Genomic DNA, 19,959 nt, shown 5'->3' with positions numbered 1-19,959 from the left:
TTTCCACAATTTTATGGAAGTTTGGTAGTATAAGGAAGCAATTCAATTCAGGTACACTGTATTATCATTGAAAGATATCCATTATTGAAACTTCCTTTACATTTCGATACCTACATATTTCTGTGTCGTTTATATCTCCCTAGTTTTTTCTTCAGTGAAGAGGAATACTGTGGCACCTAAACACGAAGATACTTCATAAAAAAACGAATAAACTATCAGAATTGCATAATATTAAGAACTCAAAGTAACCGATTCTTTTTAAAATATCTACTGTTTCGATCAATTTCAAAGTTGTGGTCCCACTTTTAGTTATATCAGTAGTTCAGTGACGCATCCTCATTAGTTCACAGAAATTCAGTATAACAGAGAGAAAAACTATTGTTTACTTACCAAATTCCATTTCATTCTTGAATTGCATTAATTTCAAGACAATAAATGTTTGTTAATACATATTTAAATTATTCTTACCATTTTTTTTTTACTTATTTTTTTTCTAATCATAGACAAAACACCAGGTTTTTGTTGATTAGTCTGAGGTTCTGATTTTCGAGAAAAATCTATAGAGGTCTTGGGTTTCCTGTCACAGAATAAGAAGGAAAAACACCATAACATAATATGACTTTATTTTATCTACAATGAGATACAATATTCTCATAATGAGCAATGATGAAATAAAAATAAATAATATTCCGATATCCTTTGGTCCCTATATTTGCAGTATTCACAAACATTAAACTATTATTATAGAATATACTGACAATGCGAATATGCATACAAAAATCAAAATCTTCAAGAATCAATCTTATCCGAATAATATCTCAAAGTTGCAACTGTACGTATATTTATTATGAATCACCTCATTTCTTGAGCTTTTCACAAATAACTGCTAGATTCTCATCAGGTAGAAATAAATATGTCTTCGAATGGTTTCACAACCATACAAATGATATAATTGACCGATAAACTTAATTACATTCTGAAAACACAAAGATCCACATCTGTCTCGAATGGAGCTTGGTGTTCAATCATGATTTAAAGGTTCCCCTCATCATGGTTGTAGTGTGGCGCCCCCAAATTTTAAACCAGTTCTGATTCAAAGCGTTCCTTAAGCTTTCCTACTTCTCAGACCCTTTTTGCCGCCAAAATCCCTTATAGACTTGAGGAGTTCATCTCTGGGATCAAGAACTGGCACAAATTGCCTTTGGGTGATTTTCTTCTGTATAGTTTTGGGCATTTGAGGCGGCGGTTTGGGTATTTCAGGTTTCGAATTAGTATTGACAAGATTTCCATTTTGATGTGGTTCAAAATGAGGTTTAGAAAAGCTCGGTAAAGTTTGAGTTCGATCCTGAACTCCCCAGTCATCATCTCTGGAGTTTTTGGATTCGGTACGTCTCAAGTTAAATCTAGAAAAAGGCACGTTTTGATTCGTTGTGAATGTATCTTTTTTTGGTGCTGAAGGCAGGGTCATAGATGTTGTAGGTTGCCAGGAGTACCTGTTGGAGTTTTCCACTTTAACCTCTGTGTTATTGGTACTGATGGTATTATTATCTAGAGTTCTGAATCCTCTGACTACTGGCGCTCCCTGTAAAAAGCTCTTGGCTCTCATTACAGGTTTGGACACGTCTTTACTGGTGGTATTCGTGGTATATCTTTCCGAAAAACTATTAGGATGGTAATTATCATTGGACTGATTCAACTGGATGACCGACGTATTGCCTGGGATATCCCTGAAAGTCTTCTTGAGTTCGACAGATCGAACCACTGGTACCCGTGAAATGTCAAAATCTGAAGGAAAGGCTACAGAATGAGGTCGTTGCGAATTCCTGTTCAAACTGTAGGAAGTCTTATACATCGAATCGACTTTCTGATCTTGAAACCTCCTGTTTTGATCTTCTATCTTAATGAGGACGTTGAAGTCTTTACGTTCGGATGAACCGTTACAAGTTATGGTAACCGTCTGCGTTTCTGCTTGTTTTGAGGCGATTTCGCCTACGAATTTCTGTTCTTTCACATCGATGATTCTGGAACCGTTCTGGACAGTCGTGTTGAGGTATCTATTGTTCGTTCCCTGACCCAACTTGTAGTCTGCATCTTCTTTAACGCTGACCGGTACCTTTGGTCTCTCTGACCACGTTCCCATGTTGATGGAAGGAGGACCAGTGTATTGGTATTTTCTTTTCGGCGGTTCTTGGACTTCCGCGGCTTTGGGCTTAGCTTCAATCTTCTCAGAGACGGCCTTGCTCAAGGTTTCCATGGATGTAGTTGGAGTGTTTAATTTATTTTGGATCTTTTTCATCACCTGAAACGATGGAAACATTGATTTGGATATCACAGATTTGTTGAATGATTTGAGAATTTGTGTGTTTCAGTGTTTTCACGAAGAGGCTGTTAACCTTACTTTAATGTCTACGAAATCAGATGGTTGAGTTTACACCGCGCATAGGCTTTAACATAAGAACTCATAAATTAAAACTTGTTTGTTAACTTCATACCCGAGTTAACCCCAAACCTTTCAAAATCCAAAACAGCCTAGGCTGTCGCGTAGTGTCATGTGTGAAGCTTCAAAAGCGTAACAAGGTGCAGGTGTGAAAAACTCAAAAATGGTCTACCTACCTCCAAGCTCTGAAGTCCGGAGACGTCAAACAAACTACTACTCTTCGACATGTTGCTGGACTCGAAGCCGACGTTTTTCCTCTCTCCCCTCCTCAACGCCACTTGTGACTTGGACCTAGCAACGGGCCTTGAGGAACTCCACTCGTTGTGTTCGGCCGAGAAGGATCCAGACCTGTTGACAGGTCTCCTGTAATGCTCGCTTATCGGCCTGAACGTTCTGTGTTCCGCGTCTTTCGGCCTCTTGAAGACGTCGTCGGACTCGTTCTTACGCACAGAAATGTTCTCCATTGACCTGCCGAATCCGGTTTTGTCTAGCGTTCGTCCCCGGTTCAAACTGAGAGATTTTCCTGAAAAATCCGAGTTGCTCCTGATGGTATCGTCCTCGAAGACCTTGATCTGTTTGGGTTCTTCGTACGTCGTGATCTTGAAATTGGGCAAGGTGCTGTGTTTGGACTCTGTGGTCGCTTCTTCTTTTTTCACGGCTTGTCGGATCTCCTCTTGCGTTTTATCGGATTTGTCCAGAGTTTTAGAAGAGTCAGGTTTGGAGGAGTCGGTTGCAACTTTTTTAAGCGCTTCCGATTCATACGATAATTTCAGACTAGTTGCTAGCTCACGGTTGTACACCAGACTCTTCCGTTTCTCCAGATTCTCCAATGATAGCTTGTTCAAAATCAGTTCGTTGTCTGCGTATAGATCGTCCGAGACGCTATTTTTTCGGTTCTGTTCGTTGTGAACCGCTTGTTCCTTCTCTATGCGTTCTAATTTCTCGATTAGTTCTGGGGTTATCACAGAGTCAGTCTCAGAAGTTTCTTTCAGTTGACTATTGGGAAACGTGTCCTTGAAGGCTTTTGGCGGTGACGGCAGTTGCCATTCTTCGATGACTTCGTCTTCGGCGACCAAAGCTTCTAGTATTTCTGGATTGTTGAGTTCGTCGTCTATCTTAGATTTTTCGCTTATCTCACTAGAGTTTCCGGAATCTGGAGAATTACCGTAGTTCTTATATCGTTCTACATCGTCCAGACTAATTTCGTTGATTATATCAGTCGTGTATAAGTTTTCACTGATGCAGACTTCTTTTTCCTCTAAAGGGGAAACAATTTGCGAGTTATTACAAGATTTTCCATCCGAATTAAACGTTTTATGCGGTGGGTGATTGGTCGTTGAACTGACGTCTGGAAAATAAAGGGCAAATGAGGAAGACAATTACTTCGAGGATGTTCGTATGAAAATCTTGCTCGAATTTGGTGAAATCTACGACTACCTCGATTCTCGATTTGGAATTATTCAGTTTGAAGTCACAGGGTTAACGATGGTACAATGTTTTTATCGAATTTACTAAAGGTGGAAGCAAGTTATTAGTTGAAATCGATATAAAAATCTTGAAACCTTCTGGTTCCAAGAGGTTCATCTCAATTTCGATTTGAAATAGTAAAAGTTTCGAAGGATTTCGAATTTTCAAGACACTGTGCTCACAGTTTACAATCTACCATCAGCAACCCTGCACCTACATTCTAACTGAAGGAGATCTCTCTCTGTTTCTATCCCCAGTAGAGAGTTTCTAAAGTGCATCTTTTCAACTGGTTGTTAGTCTAAGTGAAGAATGAAGCGAGAAAGAAAATAAGTAGAAAATAAAAGGAGTGAAAATGGCGTAGCTTGGTATGTTGCCAAAAGACATTTCTGTCTTCGATACTAGTATGCAATGGAGACACGATTATGACAAATATTCATCAAAATAAACATGCCTGTGTTTGAAAAAACACCCTCCTCAACTCTTTTATTGCCATCCATCTGTTTTAAACATTCTGACACCGGATCCTTTATAATCATTTGTTCCTCAGTAGTATTTTTTACATCTTCTCTTCCCTCAGATTCTTCATTGAGGTTCGTATTGATTTCTTTCATGGTTTGACTAGAATATTCTTTCGACAATCGTTTTTTAACATCTTTGGCATTAGGAATCGATCGATTTCCCAGATTATCTTCGGACGTTGAGTACCTAGGCATTTCGTGGATTGGTGAAGGTGTAACGGATGAAAAATTCAATTTCTCCCAACTACCCCATCTTCTCATGCGTCCCTCTTCGAACAGTGCACTCTCCGAGCTCTTAACACTGGACACAGACATTTCCTTGTGGAATATTTGCTTTCTTGGGGGAATGTCCACACTGGAAACATCCGAAATTATGGAGGTCGTTTCGTTTTTAACTGGCGATTCGGTGGCTACACTAGCGTTGTCGTCGTCAAGATTCTTGTCGACTAGATTCAATATAAACGGTCTCTTTATCAGTGCAGGGTCTTCGTTATGAGTTTCTTCCTCAGCCTGCTTCGATTTCGGCAGAACGGCTATCACCTCCGGAGGTTTGATCTCGTTGCCCTGATCGTCCAGATTCAGGTATTCCAGCGATTTTAAAATGTCTATCGTTGACATGTTGGAGGGCGGTCTGCTGTTTTCCGGCGTATCTCTCGTATTAGGCCCTCCTTCCGTTTGGTATGGACAGGAGTATAACGATTCTTCAGCGTGTTGCGATGAGGTTGTATCCCTATCGTCTTCTCCGTCTATTTTCAGCGAGTTCGAAGGCGTCGGTACCGGTCCTTTTCTTCTCCTGGGTATAGGGGGAGGATTAGTGGTTTTTTGGGTGCCCTGGGAAGCTAGGGACAAATCTAGCATGCAAAATACAAAGCGATTAGAAACCAAAAGAAAACCAACAACCCCCTTCAAAACTTTCAACGCCCACCCTCATATGTGCATGGGAAACTTGCGAGAAATGGTCGTTCTACCGCTGTTTTTCGAAGGAAAAGCAAAGTTTGCAGAAAGTAAGCTTATTTTTTCAATATTTTTGAGTCTATTCACTGATTCTCAACTCCATTAGATCAGTATTTCTCCAAGTATCAAGAAAACAATTTTAGAAGCTTATAACTCGAAAACACAAGAAGAATTTTGACCATTCACGGACTTTACTGACATATTTGAAACCTTAACCTATTCTAATACATCTGCTTTTCTTTCAAACTAAATCTTCACGCTCATAAGTCATATAAACTAACTGTGATTTTCTTCGTTTTCCAGCTCCCACATACTCGTCATCGATCTCGAACGAAAAAGTCCTACTGGTGCCTGGAAAACCCTGCGAACACACTGAAGATGCTGCTTCACGCTTTCTTCTAGGAGATACGTCATTTTCAAAATCATCCCTAGCAAAACCGAAACGTTCTGAGGCTTCTACGTCATTACTCTCCGAAGATCCATCAGAATTAGAATCGTTACTGTCTAAAAACACGTCTCTACCGAAATTTTCAACGGATATTTCGAGGTCTGATCCGAAAGAACTACTAGAGTCCGAATCGTCCAGATCTTCTGGGTTTGATTTTTGACCAACGATTATTCTATACTGTTCCGATGGATACGCAACTACAGTCAGCAGATCTTCATCCTCGACAACCTCTTGGATTCTACCCTGACTATCGTTTTCCCTATAAATATTCCCAAGCGTTACAGTTCCCCTGAATCCTTCCCGATTTCTGGAAGATATGCAAGGGAAGAAATCCGAGAACGATATATGTGGGAGGAAGCTCAGATTCAATTTGGTAGAACGTTTATTCTCGCAAGTTTCAGTCTTTCTACAGTTTCCACCTTGACCATTAACTAAACCCCTCACAACGGAGATGCTAGAACTCGAAGCATCTAGATGGATGGACTTACCTGTCTTCGATGATGAAGAGCTTAGGGGGGTTTGACTAGCAACTACGGGACTTTCCAAGTTCGTTGTGGAACTTGAGGGTGTTTGCAGGGGTTTCGGTGGCGGTGGGGCTGCCTTTTTTTTGCGACCTTGAAAAAATGATCAATTTGTATCTTTCTTTTATTTTTACTTGACAGGAAATGAATATTTCAACAAGTGAGTATGTTTAACTAGAAATGATGCTTAAATGTATTAGTCAAATACAGATTCTAACAGGAAAAGTTGTACTAGGTGAAAAAATCCACTCCTGATGACATTGTGTTCATTCACCATGAAGGTGGAATAATTATTGGCTGCCTCTGCAGCCTCTAGGGCTGCTGCATCCGATGTTTCATTGTCAATGAAGCCTGAGTTGCTCTCCTACTTCAGGAAGGGTAGATCCGTACTCAATTGAGTTGCTTTTGACAGCCGCCAAAGATCTAAAGCCACCTGGATTGCCACCACTTCCTATCAAGAAGGACACATAGAGCAAAGTCGAAGATACCTATCTGCTCAGCCCAGTCAGAGTTCCACAACCGCATACATTCTGTTTTGAAGCCTTCATTGAACCGACAAGATGTTGATGGAGCACTTTGTGTCGTACCTGCTAGACAGTAGGATACTATAAGACTCCTGTTTCGGCTGGTCTTTGCTGCAACCAGATCAGCCTTACTCAGGCACCAAACCTAGCCTGTCTGAGATGAGCTCAAGCTCTGCGATGGTAGTAGAACTGAATGCCTAGATGTCATACAGCATGCCTTCATTTGAATTCATGAAGATTTGTTGGTGCTCTCTACAGAACCACCAAGCAACGCTGATGTTCGTGATTATTATTATATGTAGAATATACTGACAATGCGAATTCCAGATTCTCATCAGGTAGAAATAAATATGTCTTCGAATGGTTTCACAACCATACAAATGATATATTGAGCGATAAACTTAATTACATTCTGAAAACACGAAGATCCACATCTGTCTCGAATGGAGCTTGGTGTTCAATCATGATTTAAAGGTTCTCCTCATCATGGTTGTAGTGTGGCGCCTCCAAATTTTAAACCAGTTCTGATTCAAAGCGTCCTTTAAGCTTTCCTACTTCTCAGACTATCTCTGATAGACTTCAGTAGTTCATCTCTGGGATCAAGAACTGGCACAAATTGCCTTTGGGTGATTTTCTTCTGTATAGTTTTGGGCATTTGAGGCGGCGATTTGGGTATTTCAGGTTTCGAATTAGAATTGACAGGATTTTCATTTTGATGTGGTTCAAAATGAGGTTTAGAAAAGCTCGGTAAAGTTTGAGTCCGATCCGGGACTGCCCAGTCATCATCTCTGGAGTTTTTGGATTCGGTACGCTTCAAGTTGAATCTAGAAAAAGGCACGTTTTCTGGTCTTTGCTGCAACCAGATCAGCCCCACTCAGGCACGAAACTTAGCCTGTCTGAGATGGGCTCCAAGTTCTCTTTACTCTCTAAGGCTGCAAATGCTGCAATGGTAGGAGAACTGAATGCCTTGGATGTCATACAGCATGCCTTCATTTGAATCCATGAAGATTTGTTGGTGCTCTCTACAGAACCACCAAACCACGCTGATGTTCGTGATTATGAGCTGTATTTTCAATCATTGAAACACATTTGGTCAGTTTGCACACTCACCTGGACGTGTGCAGTCTAGTAAATTGCTAAAATGAGGAAGGAAATTCTGGAAAACCCATCGGAACTCACCTGGAAATATCAAACTGGACGTCGACCTCGACTGCGAGGTCATCTTGGTCAGATTCCCGGTACTCTCGCTGTACCTGTTCAACTTCAACCTCCCCATCGTCTCAGCGCCCTCTCCCATCCTGTTCCTCCTCGGCAGAGAGGTGTTGCACTGATCGCTCAGGATCGAGGTCTCGTGGTACCCAGAGCTGTCGCTGCTGTGTCTGGAGTGACATATCGTGACGCCGGATCCGTGTTTGGCTCCGTTTTCGCTGACGTTCGAACTGTCTGATATGACCGAACCGTTTCTCAGCTGAACAGGTTCTTCCTGAGGCGGTTTTTCGACAGGTTGGGGGGGTTTCGGAGCGGGTCTTCGCTTCCGTTGAGGTACCTTCGGTTTTTCTTTTTGGGGTTCTGACTTCGCGACCGTTTGAGGCGTTGGTTTCGTGGGAGGGTCTTCTCGGTGGAGGGTTGATGGTGGAGGTTCCTTGTTGGCGGGTGGTGTTGTTGTTGGTGTATTGTTCTGAAAAGCGATTGGCTACAGAGCTTTGTTTCTGAAGGAGTTCTTAAGAGGGAAACATTGAGGATGATCTAACTTACCGACTTCCCCCTCCTGAATAGTAAATTGAAAACACCACCACCAGATTTATTCGACGTAACTTTTCTCTCTTCCTCCTTTTTCAGCGTCATTATGTCGTCCGATGTGAAGATTTGGGAGTTTCTATTGGATCCTTTGACTACCAGATTTATTTCCGTTATCATGTAATCGTGCAAGGTCAACTTGGGATCTAGTATCTCATCCAGATTACCTGTAAACAAGAAGAAACATAAGTTGAAAAAATTCATGGTGCTGTTGATTTGATTTGATAGGTAAATAAGTAAATTTTTTTCGTTGTTGGAGCGCTAAATCAATTTTTTTTTATTTTTCGAACGATTTCAACCCGGGTCTTTTTTTCGGTTAATTCGAGGTCGTAGATCACGAATATGCAATTAGATTTTTCCTAAGATCAGTACTTTGAGAAAAAAATCACTTTTAGTGGAAAAATAGGAAAAAATTGGTCAACTTTGAGGAGCTGTAGCAGCCAGGGAAGAGGTGCTGGACGTAGTTCGATTTTTTTAGTGATAGATTGGTCCTTTGCAAATAGAACAAACCAACTTTCATTCATCTACCGCAAACAGTTCAGATTTTATGATTTTTTCCGCGAAGGTCCTAAATTTTCGATTTTCCATCGGCCATAACTTAAAAACTAATCCTTTCAGCGAAATTCTGTTTGCATATTCGTGATCTACGCCCTCGATTTAGTGAATACTGCAATTTTGGTCGAAATCGGGGAGATCGAAAATTTTTCAAATTTTTCAATGCATATGTATGGAAAAATTTGCAATTTTTCAAAAAATATTTTTTGTCTCCGATCGAAACCAAATTTATGCTGTACACTAATTCGAGGTCGTAGAACACGAATATGCAAACAAATATTTAAAAAAAAAATTATTTTTCAAGTTATGGTCGATGGAAAACGGGAAATTTTGGACCTCCGCGAAAAAAATCATAAAAACTGAACTTTTAGAGGTAGATGGATGAGATGTGTGTTTTTCTATTCGCAAAGAAACAGTCCATCACCAAAAAAAATCAACTTATGCCTAGTCTCTTTTTTCTGGCTGCTACAGCTGCTCAAAGTTGACAAATTTTTTCGAAATTTTGCACTAAAAGAGATTTATTTTCCAAAACACTGATACTAAAACAAATCCAATTGCATATTCGAGATCTACGACCTCGAATCAGTAGGTAAAATGACCCGGGTCGATATAGGTAAATGAATAAAAAAATTTCGGACTTCATATGTTTGGAAAAATTGCGATTTTTTGAAAAATATTTTTCGTCCCCGATCGAAACCAAATTCATACTGTACACTAATTCGAGGGCGCAGAATAGGAATATCCGGACAGATATTTTGTAAAAAAATTATTTTTCAAGTTATGGTCGATAGAAAATCGGAAATTTTGGACCTTCATGGAAAAAATCATGAAAACTAAACTGTTCGTGATAGCTGAATGAAATGTGTTTTTTTCTATTCGCAAAGATTCAATCTATAACCAAAAATTAGCTTATGTCCAGTTGTTGCTTGAATACTCAAAGGTAAGAGTGAAATCTTATGAAACATTATTTAAGTAAATGATCATGTTACCTTGAAAATCTAAGAAACTGAACTAGGTATTTCTTCACACAACAATTGTTCTCTAATGAATAATAAACTGTCTCTGGATAAACTAGCCACCTCCTTATCAGATTTCAAATATTTGTCAATTACGACTTATAGATTCCTACGAGCAAGTCGTTTAAACCAGACTCTGCAGTCGTAAAGTTGGAACGGTATGGTAATCGTATTAATAGTGTATAAAAGGTATGACAAAACTGATTGAGGATACAATGGAACGTCAAATATTATCGAGGCGATGCTATCTTTCCCAACGCATATCTATATTTGATATTTAGGCACATAAATATACGAATGAGGAACTTTTATAAAGAGAAATAACTTTTTTATGATCGATTAATCGTTTAATAATATTGATTCGAACTAAAAACACCAGGAATCTTTTGTGTTCTTTATGGGTCGTCTAAACTAAGAATGAGTTAATAGCATATTGTTTAACAAGCAATAACACTAATTTCCCAAGGGGATAATGTTTGCAGCCTCAAGGAAATGCTTTAAATCGTACTGCAGGGAAATCAACACTCAGCGAGAGCGAAACCCTTTTCTACAGTAATCACATAAAATAGCTAAGTACGTCCCATTCACATCTAATCATAAATTCAAAGTTGACCAAACTAATTATCGTCAAACCGATGCCCCAAGAATATTTCAGGTTTTTTTGAGAATTTGGGTGGAACAATCTTAACTTCAGCATCTTAGTGGATGTTTTCTCGATGTTGACTTCGTTTATACTGGAAAGATTCGCTGATGGTGCTTGGTAAGAGAGGAGCAAGCTTTTTGACTAACATTAGAACAAGTTATCGTTCGAACTTTTGTTTGGACGAGGTATAAAGAGGTATTGTACCCAGCGTTCATCATTATAAATAAGATTGATATTGAATTCTGAGTAGATTTTTCAAGAAAATATAAGTATACTGAATGAAATGGTGTAGAGATTATTGATGACTTCAACATCACGAGTTTTTTGAGAGAAGAATGTTCCATTTAGATAGCGCATTCATTCTAGAAGTTGGGGAAGTTGACTCATTCGAAAGTAATGCCGCCAAACTCACCAGGATGTCGCACTTCGTACTTGTTAGGGTCCAGACTCTTCTCCTCGCACACCTTCCTCATGATATCCTCGATGTGCACGTGCTTGCTGACCCTAGTGACGTACAGTTGGTTTCTCGGAAGATGCACCTTCAGCCTGAAGGTGGTCTCGAAAGGTTGAGTTACCGGGAGCGCATTCTTCGTTATCGGAAGTGTCCTTGTTTTCGGTATGACCTTGATGTGTTGGGTATCTAGGGCGCCTATCGGAGTGTTCGGGTAATAAGACAGCACTTTCTCCGAATAATTGTCGCTGGAAGACGTCTGCAACGGCTGTAGGGTGTAGTTGGTGATTTGCAGCTGATGGTTGGTCGTCACCTGTACCAGAAGATCCATCATAGGCGTCCTGGAAGAAACGTGCGTCTTAGAACTATCTAAACCGGTGAAATCTTCACCATTGAAGAAGTTTGATGCCCTTGTAGGCTCGAAGACCTTCCACGACTAACGAAAAAAGGCTCAGGGAATCGATAACTTCAGAAAATTGGAAAGCGTGTTTCCAGAAACCGCGTTATAGCCTTGCCCTGTTATTCTGAGGAATTTCTCGTCAACACACATCGTATAATTCAATATCATCTCGACATTATCTACTTATTGACCCCAATAGCTCTCAGAGTACCATAAAAAACATCTGCGGAATTGAATAAACTCGACTATTATAAATTGCATTGTGTACAAATCAGCGAAGTTATTCGCTCAATCATTCAATCCATTTAACTGTATCACTTGAGAGGATTTTATCATCTTAAATTGATTTCTATCAACAACAATATGATTCAACTGGCAATAATTCGGAGGGAATGTTAAGCAACAAGATACTTTTATACGTAATGAAATACAAAACAATCAGATTAAGAAACGAAAGAGTTCTGTAAAAAGCATGTACCCTCTATGAAATTTGGAATGAATTTTCATTGCTCGATCTGGATATTCGTGGTTGACAATAATACCATGTTTTGCAAGCTATACCTCCTTCACAGCCAATAACCACTTCAAAATACCGCATCTGATAGTCATCGGTCAACTCGCCACATAAAAGTTATGGAACATCATCTCCTTCGAGTCTGTGAATATCTAATATCTATCATTTAACGATCCATAAAGTTTATGTAACGCGGCATGAACTACAATTTTCGACCGTTGCCAGCTCAGTGTATCTCGGTCGGAGATGTAAATACGTGACCTACCTTCTCTCGACACACATCTTGACAGTCTTGCCCGTGGGCAAGTGGATGCTGAGGTCCATTGCCCCAGACAACATGTCCGCGGGAGTGTCCTCGGTGATGTGAAGCATGTTGCCAGCTTTTTGTCTGCAACAGAAATAATTCCTATTGTATATCATTATTGTCATAGTACAGACACGTCATGGAAATATCAACCAATCATGAAAACAGTGGTAATATCATTCTTATCCAGATAAGAATAAGAAGAATGATGACGAAACAACATAAACATAACCCTAAAAGCTCAGAGCCACAAAGACATCTTGGGAATCGTACGGATTAAAAAAAAATTGACGGCGCAATGCAGTAGGTAGGTACACATCTCGCATAATTCAACATATTTTTTTTTCGAAGTTTCTGAATGTTATAGGCCAACTTCACACACATGAGAGCTCTGGTTAGAGTTGCCAGTTTGTTTGGGTGCAGACTTGCAGCGCAATTGCTTGCACAGACGACCTTCCAATGCCGTCGAAGGATGCAGAAAACCTGTTCAATAGGTACCTTTGTAGATAGATTGTTGTTGCCGCATCGGAGGCTCGATGGAAGGTAGAGACAGTTCGTTCCACTAACATCACGAGCAGTGATGGATGCAAAAAACATACTTTACGAACTGGTAATGGAACATCGATCGTATAGATCTCTTAGAAAGTTGTAATTCAAATAAAGAAGTGAGATGTGTCACTGCGGAAAGAATGTCAGGTTTTATAGATATGGGTTCGCAAGGAAAGTTGACAATAATTTCTCTTTTCCTCTCAGTTATGAAATGTCATTGAGGAATGTAACTTGGTCCATTCCAGCTGAAATAAGTATCTCTATTCCAGGAAAGATGCTCAGGTAAAGAAATATCCTTCTAATTTCGTTGAAAATGTCAAATCTAAACTGAATATGTTCATAAAGTATGGCAAACCATAAAATCGTATTGAAATGAAACGGTTTGTGTTCAGGTAAAGAAATATCCTTCTGATTTCGTTGAAAGTGTCAAATCTAAACTGAATATGTTCATAGAGTATGGCAAACCATAAAATCGTATTGAAATGAAACGGTTTGTGTTCAGGTAAAGAAATATCCTTCTGATTTCGTTGAAAGTGTCAAATCTAAACTGAATATGTTCATAGAGTATGGCAAACCATAAAATCGTATTGAAATGAAACGGTTTGTGTTCAGGTAAAGAAATATCCTTTTGATTTCGTTGAAAATGTCAACTCTAAACTGAATATGTTCATAGAGTATGGCAAACCATAAAATCGTATTGAAATGAAACGGTTTGTGTTCAGGTAAAGAAATATCCTTCTGATTTCGTTGAAAGTGTCAAATCTAAACTGAATATGTTCATAGAGTATGGCAAACCATAAAATCGTATTGAAATGAAACGGTTTGTGTTCAGGTAAAGAAATATCCTTTTGATTTCGTTGAAAGTGTCAAATCTAAACTGAATATGTTCATAGAGTATGGCAAACCATAAAATCGTATTGAAATGAAACGGTTTGTGTTCAGGTAAAGAAATATCCTTCTGATTTCGTTGAAAGTGTCAAATCTAAACTGAATATGTTCATAGAGTATGGCAAACCATAAAATCGTATTGAAATGAAACGGTTTGTGTTCAGGTAAAGAAATATCCTTTTGATTTCGTTGAAAATGTCAACTCTAAACTGAATATGTTCATAGAGTATGGCAAACAATAAAATCGTATTGATATGAAACGGTTTGTGTTCTGGTCAGTGTTGAAATATTGTGCCTTTGTTGATTTTCAAATAGATGAATCCACTTCTCATTTTCATCGAAAGCCTAGCGGGCTCGTAAAGGTATGCTGAGTATGTAGAAGTAGAGGAGGGGTATTTGTGCCTCACAGAGTGCAGTTTCTCTATACTCTCAACAAACAAGTTCCAGTTTTTTCACGGTGGTCTGCTCTGGCGTCAGAACCTTGGGTCAAGTCGCAAATTATATCGTGGCTTCAGTGTTTATATTCGACTTAACAGTCGAAATTTCGCTTTTAATCGTATCTTACATAATAATCCTTCTTGTGGTATCCTTACGCGGATTAGAGTGATTTGTATTCCGATCTTCCTCTGACCTCTGTTCGGCATTGAATTTCCAAAGGATATTGATCGAATCGATTAACATAAAATATGCCGTTCGGAAAACGTTCACCTGGTCACGAACTTTTTGACAGACGTGTTAATTGGTAGCATAAATGGTAGAGACTTGATAGATAATGAGTTAAACTCATATTGTCAAGATACAAATTCTCATTTATGATATGTTGTACAATGATTTCAGACCACTGGTGAATATTTTGGACAATTTTTTTTCATTCAACTGCTCAACTTTTACCTACAAAGATCGATACAGAAATCTCTATCTCTCTCTCCTTCTTTCCATATGAAATAGCTAGTAGTGTCCCCATTTCTACGGTCATGATTGTCCTAGAGAGACAATCATATCTATATAAATGTAAGTTTGCTACGATTTATGATAATAGGAAATACGTATTCCTAACTAGCTTAATCAATTCAAAAAATAGTCAGATGGTCGTTTCGAATATACTTGATGATGAAATCGTTTGTTTCTATAACGACGAACAGATCAATGGAAATTATCTAACGGATATCTCTGGCATAAATATGAATATTAACGCAAATTGATGGTCCATAACCTTGAACCTTGTCTTCTTCGAGGTCTGTTCTAGCGCGTTTAACGGAGATAATATATTCTTCAATTTCACGAATGTAAGTGAAGTATTATGATATTTTCATTAGATGATATTCATTTCCATGCACGTGTCATTAGTTGAAGGAAAACGTTGCAAATTAGCACATCCTGGTTCGATATTTTTGCTGATTTTTGCGAAGAAAGGATCAGTCCATTTGAACCAACTTTTCGTACCACATTTCATCAATTTATTTTCAGTAGTTATCTAGGCATATCCTGAATTTCTAAGGGCAAATTTATTCAACCATCTATCTTCGAAACTTTACCAATAAAAAATGAATATTTCGCACAAAAATCGTCTAATCAGAAAAACAGAAAATGATTATGTTTTTTCTCAGATCGGAACCAGTGACGGGGAAACTTCGATTCACTTTCTCAGTTTCAAGCGATCAAATGATCAATTTTCATTCCAAGTGATGAATATAATTGCCAACATGCATACGAAATACTTAATTACTCTTTGTTGCAAATTGCGAATATATTTGAGATCACTATGTGCGGTCTAAGTATTAATATAATCTAAGGTTACGTCGAGTATTATTATATGAACCGATGGATGGTTTTGAAAAGGAGCTACGGTCAGTTTAATGCGAAGATAGGCTATGAAAGTCCTGGTAATTATTGATATTATCGAACACAAATCATAATTTTAGAACATGAAAGAAATCGTTGAGACTTTGAAAGAACACCGAAGTTGATAGGGACAATGGTTATAAAAGTGTTGCTCCAGTGGGATAAAACTATCGATACTATTTTCAAAATTGATGGTGAAGCATGGAAAAATAATGTTTCAGAATGCGTTCAAAGACTAATAAAACTAAATCATATTAAAATGTATTCGTTCTAAACCTGCAAGTGTATAATGGATCTGTCTTAAACGTTGCGTGAAATTTTTGTGTGGTCAATGCATAAAAAACGCAATTTATGTAATTCTCAACATTTCTTATTCAAATTTCATCGTTGGTTTTACGAACTACAGGCACTGATGTTTCAGATTTCAAGTTAGAAGCCAAGTTATTATTTCCTGAAAAGGAAGAACCCCCAAGTTGATTGCCCTGATTGATCTCATCCCTTTGAGTAACATTTTCTCTATCGTTCGCCAACTCCTTCATCACCTCATAAAGGAAATCGTCATCGATGAATTCATGCAAAGCGTCGTATTTGAGGAACTCATCTTTGTACCTTTCAAACTGAGATATCGTTTTCGGAAAACGATTTAGCGAACTCAAGGAAACACTCTCTACGTCCGGCTCGACCTGTTGGCTATCCTGCTTCCTTTTAGAAACCAGAATATCGTTGATTATCTCCATGTGCTTGGAGTACCCTTGGAGTATTTCGTTTATCGACGTCTTGTGCTTTTCGAACTTGACGTCGATGATGTGTTGGTTGGTCTTCGAGATCCTGCCACGGAGGTTGCTGAGTTCGGCTTTGAAGGCCTCCAGTTCCTTTATATTCTCCATCTTCTCCTTGGTTTCCCTCTGCAGTTCGTGGATGTAGCCCTGCGTGATCAGTTTGTTCACTTTGAGCTTGTAATTCTCGAAGATTTCCTTGTGGTGAGGAATCAGGTTCTGCATTTTTGCGTAGAAGGGCGATATCAGAGTTTCCCATTCTTCGCTAGTCGCTGTTTTGTCTGTCATGATGAAGATCTAGAGGAAGATCTATATTTTTCAGTTGTCTTATCTTCACGTTATGTCAATTTGACTTTTACGGCATCTTTATCGATGAATGTGGCGCATAGAAATAATTTTTGCATCTTTATTGAGTAATGACATCATTTTCTGATAAGATTCTATGATGGTACCAAATGACTGCTCAAACCGATAAAATCAATCCAATTTTAGAAGGGCTATACTTTTTGTGAGTTTATGGTGGTTTTTCCGTATGAAAATGTTTTGAAATATGTCCACAATGAGTGAGTATGTTGTACTGATGGAAAGAAGGGGAAATTCACAACGGTTTTGGATGGCAAACTTCTTCTAAAAGCTCTGCTCTGCCTCTGTCTACATGACCATATGATCATATACATTCAATTAGTTGAAGCCTGACAAGATTCACCCACCTTGAAATTATAATTCAATTAATATTTTCAAGGTGAACCCGACGTTGCACTGCTATTATAGGTGTACATAAATGTTTATCGTACACAACGTGGATTGTTTGCATCATATCAGACCATGGATAACAATAATGAATAGGTGAAACTGATAGTGATAGTAATATTCCGTCTATTTCGATATATATCTATTACATTGGATTCATATAGCCAGAAATGAATGAATATATTAATCCGTAGTAACAACATATTATAATCGATCGATGCATATTATTATCAAATATCCAGTTGCATCATTCTTTTCGTCCTCAAGTTCTCGAATTAAGAAGTTTAATAATTTTCCGATGGACAAACTGTATCGCCTAGAGCTTCGATCATTTCTGAGAAGAACCAAGGCCTGATAATCCAATTTCAGAAAATCAACATACTAAACAACCAGGTGGAAGGCAATCATAAAATGCGAGGTAGACTTGAATATTATGCAATTAGCCTACGCAAAATTCAAATTTATGCAGGTATGCATAATAGGAGGAGAGTGTATATAGTAGTTATTGGAAACTTATCATTTAGAGTAGGTTAAAATAGTTATGATGTGACTTAGAAGATCGGGTAGATATGCATAACTGATTTTCGAAAATAACAACAAGTTTGCGATTTTTCTGGGGTTCAAGAAGAATATTCAAATGGGATATGAGTGGTTTTACGTTTTCACATTCAAGAACTGAAATGAAAATCATTTTTTAACTAGTTATTCAACTAGTTTTGGTTACAATCATGAAGCATTTTGTGTTCATTTCTTCTGGGATAATTAGAGTGATTCTATTTCTTTCAAGTGGAGAGTATAATTTCTTGGAAACTAAAACGAGTGAATAACAATGATTCAGTAAGTAAGGATATGCTTAAACGACCATATTGACTGATTTGATATCCTCACAGTCCGGATGTTCCAGTTTAAGTAACGTAAACAAACGGATATGATTTTGTCTGAATAGTTTTGATTTCAACCTTTCCGGTGAAAATCTGGATTCAATCATTTTTGAATCACAATCAGTAACTCAGGAGAGGTTGCAATTTTTAGGCTATATCCTATAGTATAGTAGAAATCTATGTTATCAAACTGTACTTTCTTTCATGAAAAGATATCAACAAGTGTATGAAATCGAGTATGTAATTGAAATTCATCATTATATCAGCTTGGGACGAAGAAAACATTAATGCTTTCGAGAAGTTGTGCTAATTGTTGGTAATTTCAGGATTTCTGAGGGTTTGGTAATTTGGTATTTAACTCCCCAGACCAGATTTCCTTGTTTCGAGCGTTGGTTAATAGATACTGGGATGAATTTAAAAAGCAATACAATCGCAGATGTAATATACTCTCTTCACATAGGTGCGTTACATAAGATGAAAATGTGGGTTAGTCCGTAATTCTGCCAGTATTAAGCTTTGTTTTTGTGTACAATGTATTGAGAGATACCGCATACTGTGTTCATAGTGAATAGATTTCTTTGCTGTGCTTTCACCAGAAGAAAGGAGCGTACAGCGAAGAAAGGATCACTAAATCTACTTTCAATCATTACAAAAATCATCCTCCCATTCAATTCACACTGTAAATGATCCCAATATGAAGCTTTGGAGGTTTAGAGTTTGGAAAAAACGATGTTCTTTCTGTGAGCAAATGGCATCTAAATCTGGTCAAAATCTCAGTCTGAGTTTGGTTTGGTATTGTTGTAAGTAGGGTGTTATTGAAAAAACTGGATGCAAACTGAATCGGACAGAGAGTTCATTGTATCTCGAAACAGTCTGTGAATGGTTCAGAGCGAATAAAGCCATGAAAGTGAGTCCATTCACATGACGAATCCGATCGATTTCGTAATGTCAGGAATTCCCTTTTGAACTGTTTCACACGGTGAATTTTAATTGTTTAAACGACTCCAAATACACTGTTAGGTGGTTTGTTGCCTCTTCAATGGAACGGCACTTACGTAACGTATCTCGGTGGCGATTCGACTGTGAAAAAATATTGAGGAAGTCCCGGTCGATTTCTTGGAAGGAATATTGGAAATTTCTCCGCAGGAGAAAAATCTGTGACGCCATCCCAGCTTTCTATGTACCCGTGTGCGTTGACTGAGTCATTTTTTGATCGTCACGAAGTATGTCGAAGGTTTCTTAGAAGGTATAGAGGTGATGTAGTCACTTTTTGAATCATAATTTTATTGGATGATGCTTTCACTTATCTCACCTTAGTTGGAGTCATGTGTTTGGTACAATAAATCTAGAAGTGCCAGATTTATGGTCATAAGACGGGTTACATTCGTTTGTTCTATCAGATAAGATGAAAAGTGCATAGAATCACCTATAGTAGTCAGCAGACGCCTTTGTTTCCTCAAAAAATCATTCGTACATGAAAAAAATGTTTTACTGATGACAATTGTTCGATTTATGAAAGTTAATATGTGTTTGCAAGCTGATGGTTCAGATTCAGAAAGAGAAACAGGTATAGGACCTCGATGCCAGTTGTGCTTGAGGTCTCTATCCTACTTAAGTGACACCAGTTGTCTTCACTTGAGCTGAAGAGTTTCAGGAACCTGGATTCATATATCTAGGATTCTCTGATGCTAACATGGGAATGCAGTAATGCTTGTGGCATTGAG

General features: G+C 38.4%; 2 protein-coding genes across 5 annotated transcripts in view; one reads left to right on the top strand and one right to left on the bottom strand.

The window, feature by feature from the left end:
- Window positions 1-606: 606 nt before the first annotated feature.
- Window positions 607-19,959, bottom strand: part of LOC123312209 — a 41,954-nt gene continuing 22,601 nt past the window's right edge. For 2 of the 4 annotated variants that reach the window (XM_044896515.1, XM_044896516.1), the window contains 8 exons: window positions 12,511-12,633; window positions 11,293-11,672; window positions 8,625-8,833; window positions 8,049-8,547; window positions 6,313-6,438; window positions 4,356-5,273; window positions 2,614-3,785; window positions 607-2,299 (listed from right to left, as the gene is read on the bottom strand). In XM_044896515.1, coding sequence (XP_044752450.1) covers window positions 1,106-2,299; window positions 2,614-3,785; window positions 4,356-5,273; window positions 6,313-6,438; window positions 8,049-8,547; window positions 8,625-8,833; window positions 11,293-11,672; window positions 12,511-12,633 — 4,621 coding nt within the window. In that variant the 3' untranslated portion in view covers window positions 607-1,105. Of the gene's footprint in view, window positions 2,300-2,613; window positions 3,786-4,355; window positions 5,274-6,312; window positions 6,439-8,048; window positions 8,548-8,624; window positions 8,834-10,210; window positions 10,379-11,292; window positions 11,673-12,510; window positions 12,634-19,959 lie in introns of those variants that run through there. The other 2 variants (XM_044896518.1, XM_044896517.1) reach the window with 2 other exon arrangements.
- Window positions 14,931-19,959, top strand: part of LOC123312210 (probable cationic amino acid transporter) — a 64,571-nt gene continuing 59,542 nt past the window's right edge. Inside the window, exon 1 of the mRNA XM_044896519.1 lies at window positions 14,931-15,272. The gene's annotated coding sequence lies outside the window, so the exon portion shown is untranslated. The remainder of the gene's footprint in view (window positions 15,273-19,959) is intronic.

This window comes from Coccinella septempunctata, chromosome 4, assembly GCF_907165205.1.
Source record: "Coccinella septempunctata chromosome 4, icCocSept1.1, whole genome shotgun sequence".
Taxonomy (NCBI): Eukaryota; Metazoa; Arthropoda; class Insecta; order Coleoptera; family Coccinellidae; genus Coccinella; species Coccinella septempunctata.
The sequence above is the reverse complement of the archived record's forward strand: the minus strand, read 5'-3'. Positions and strand labels throughout refer to the sequence as shown.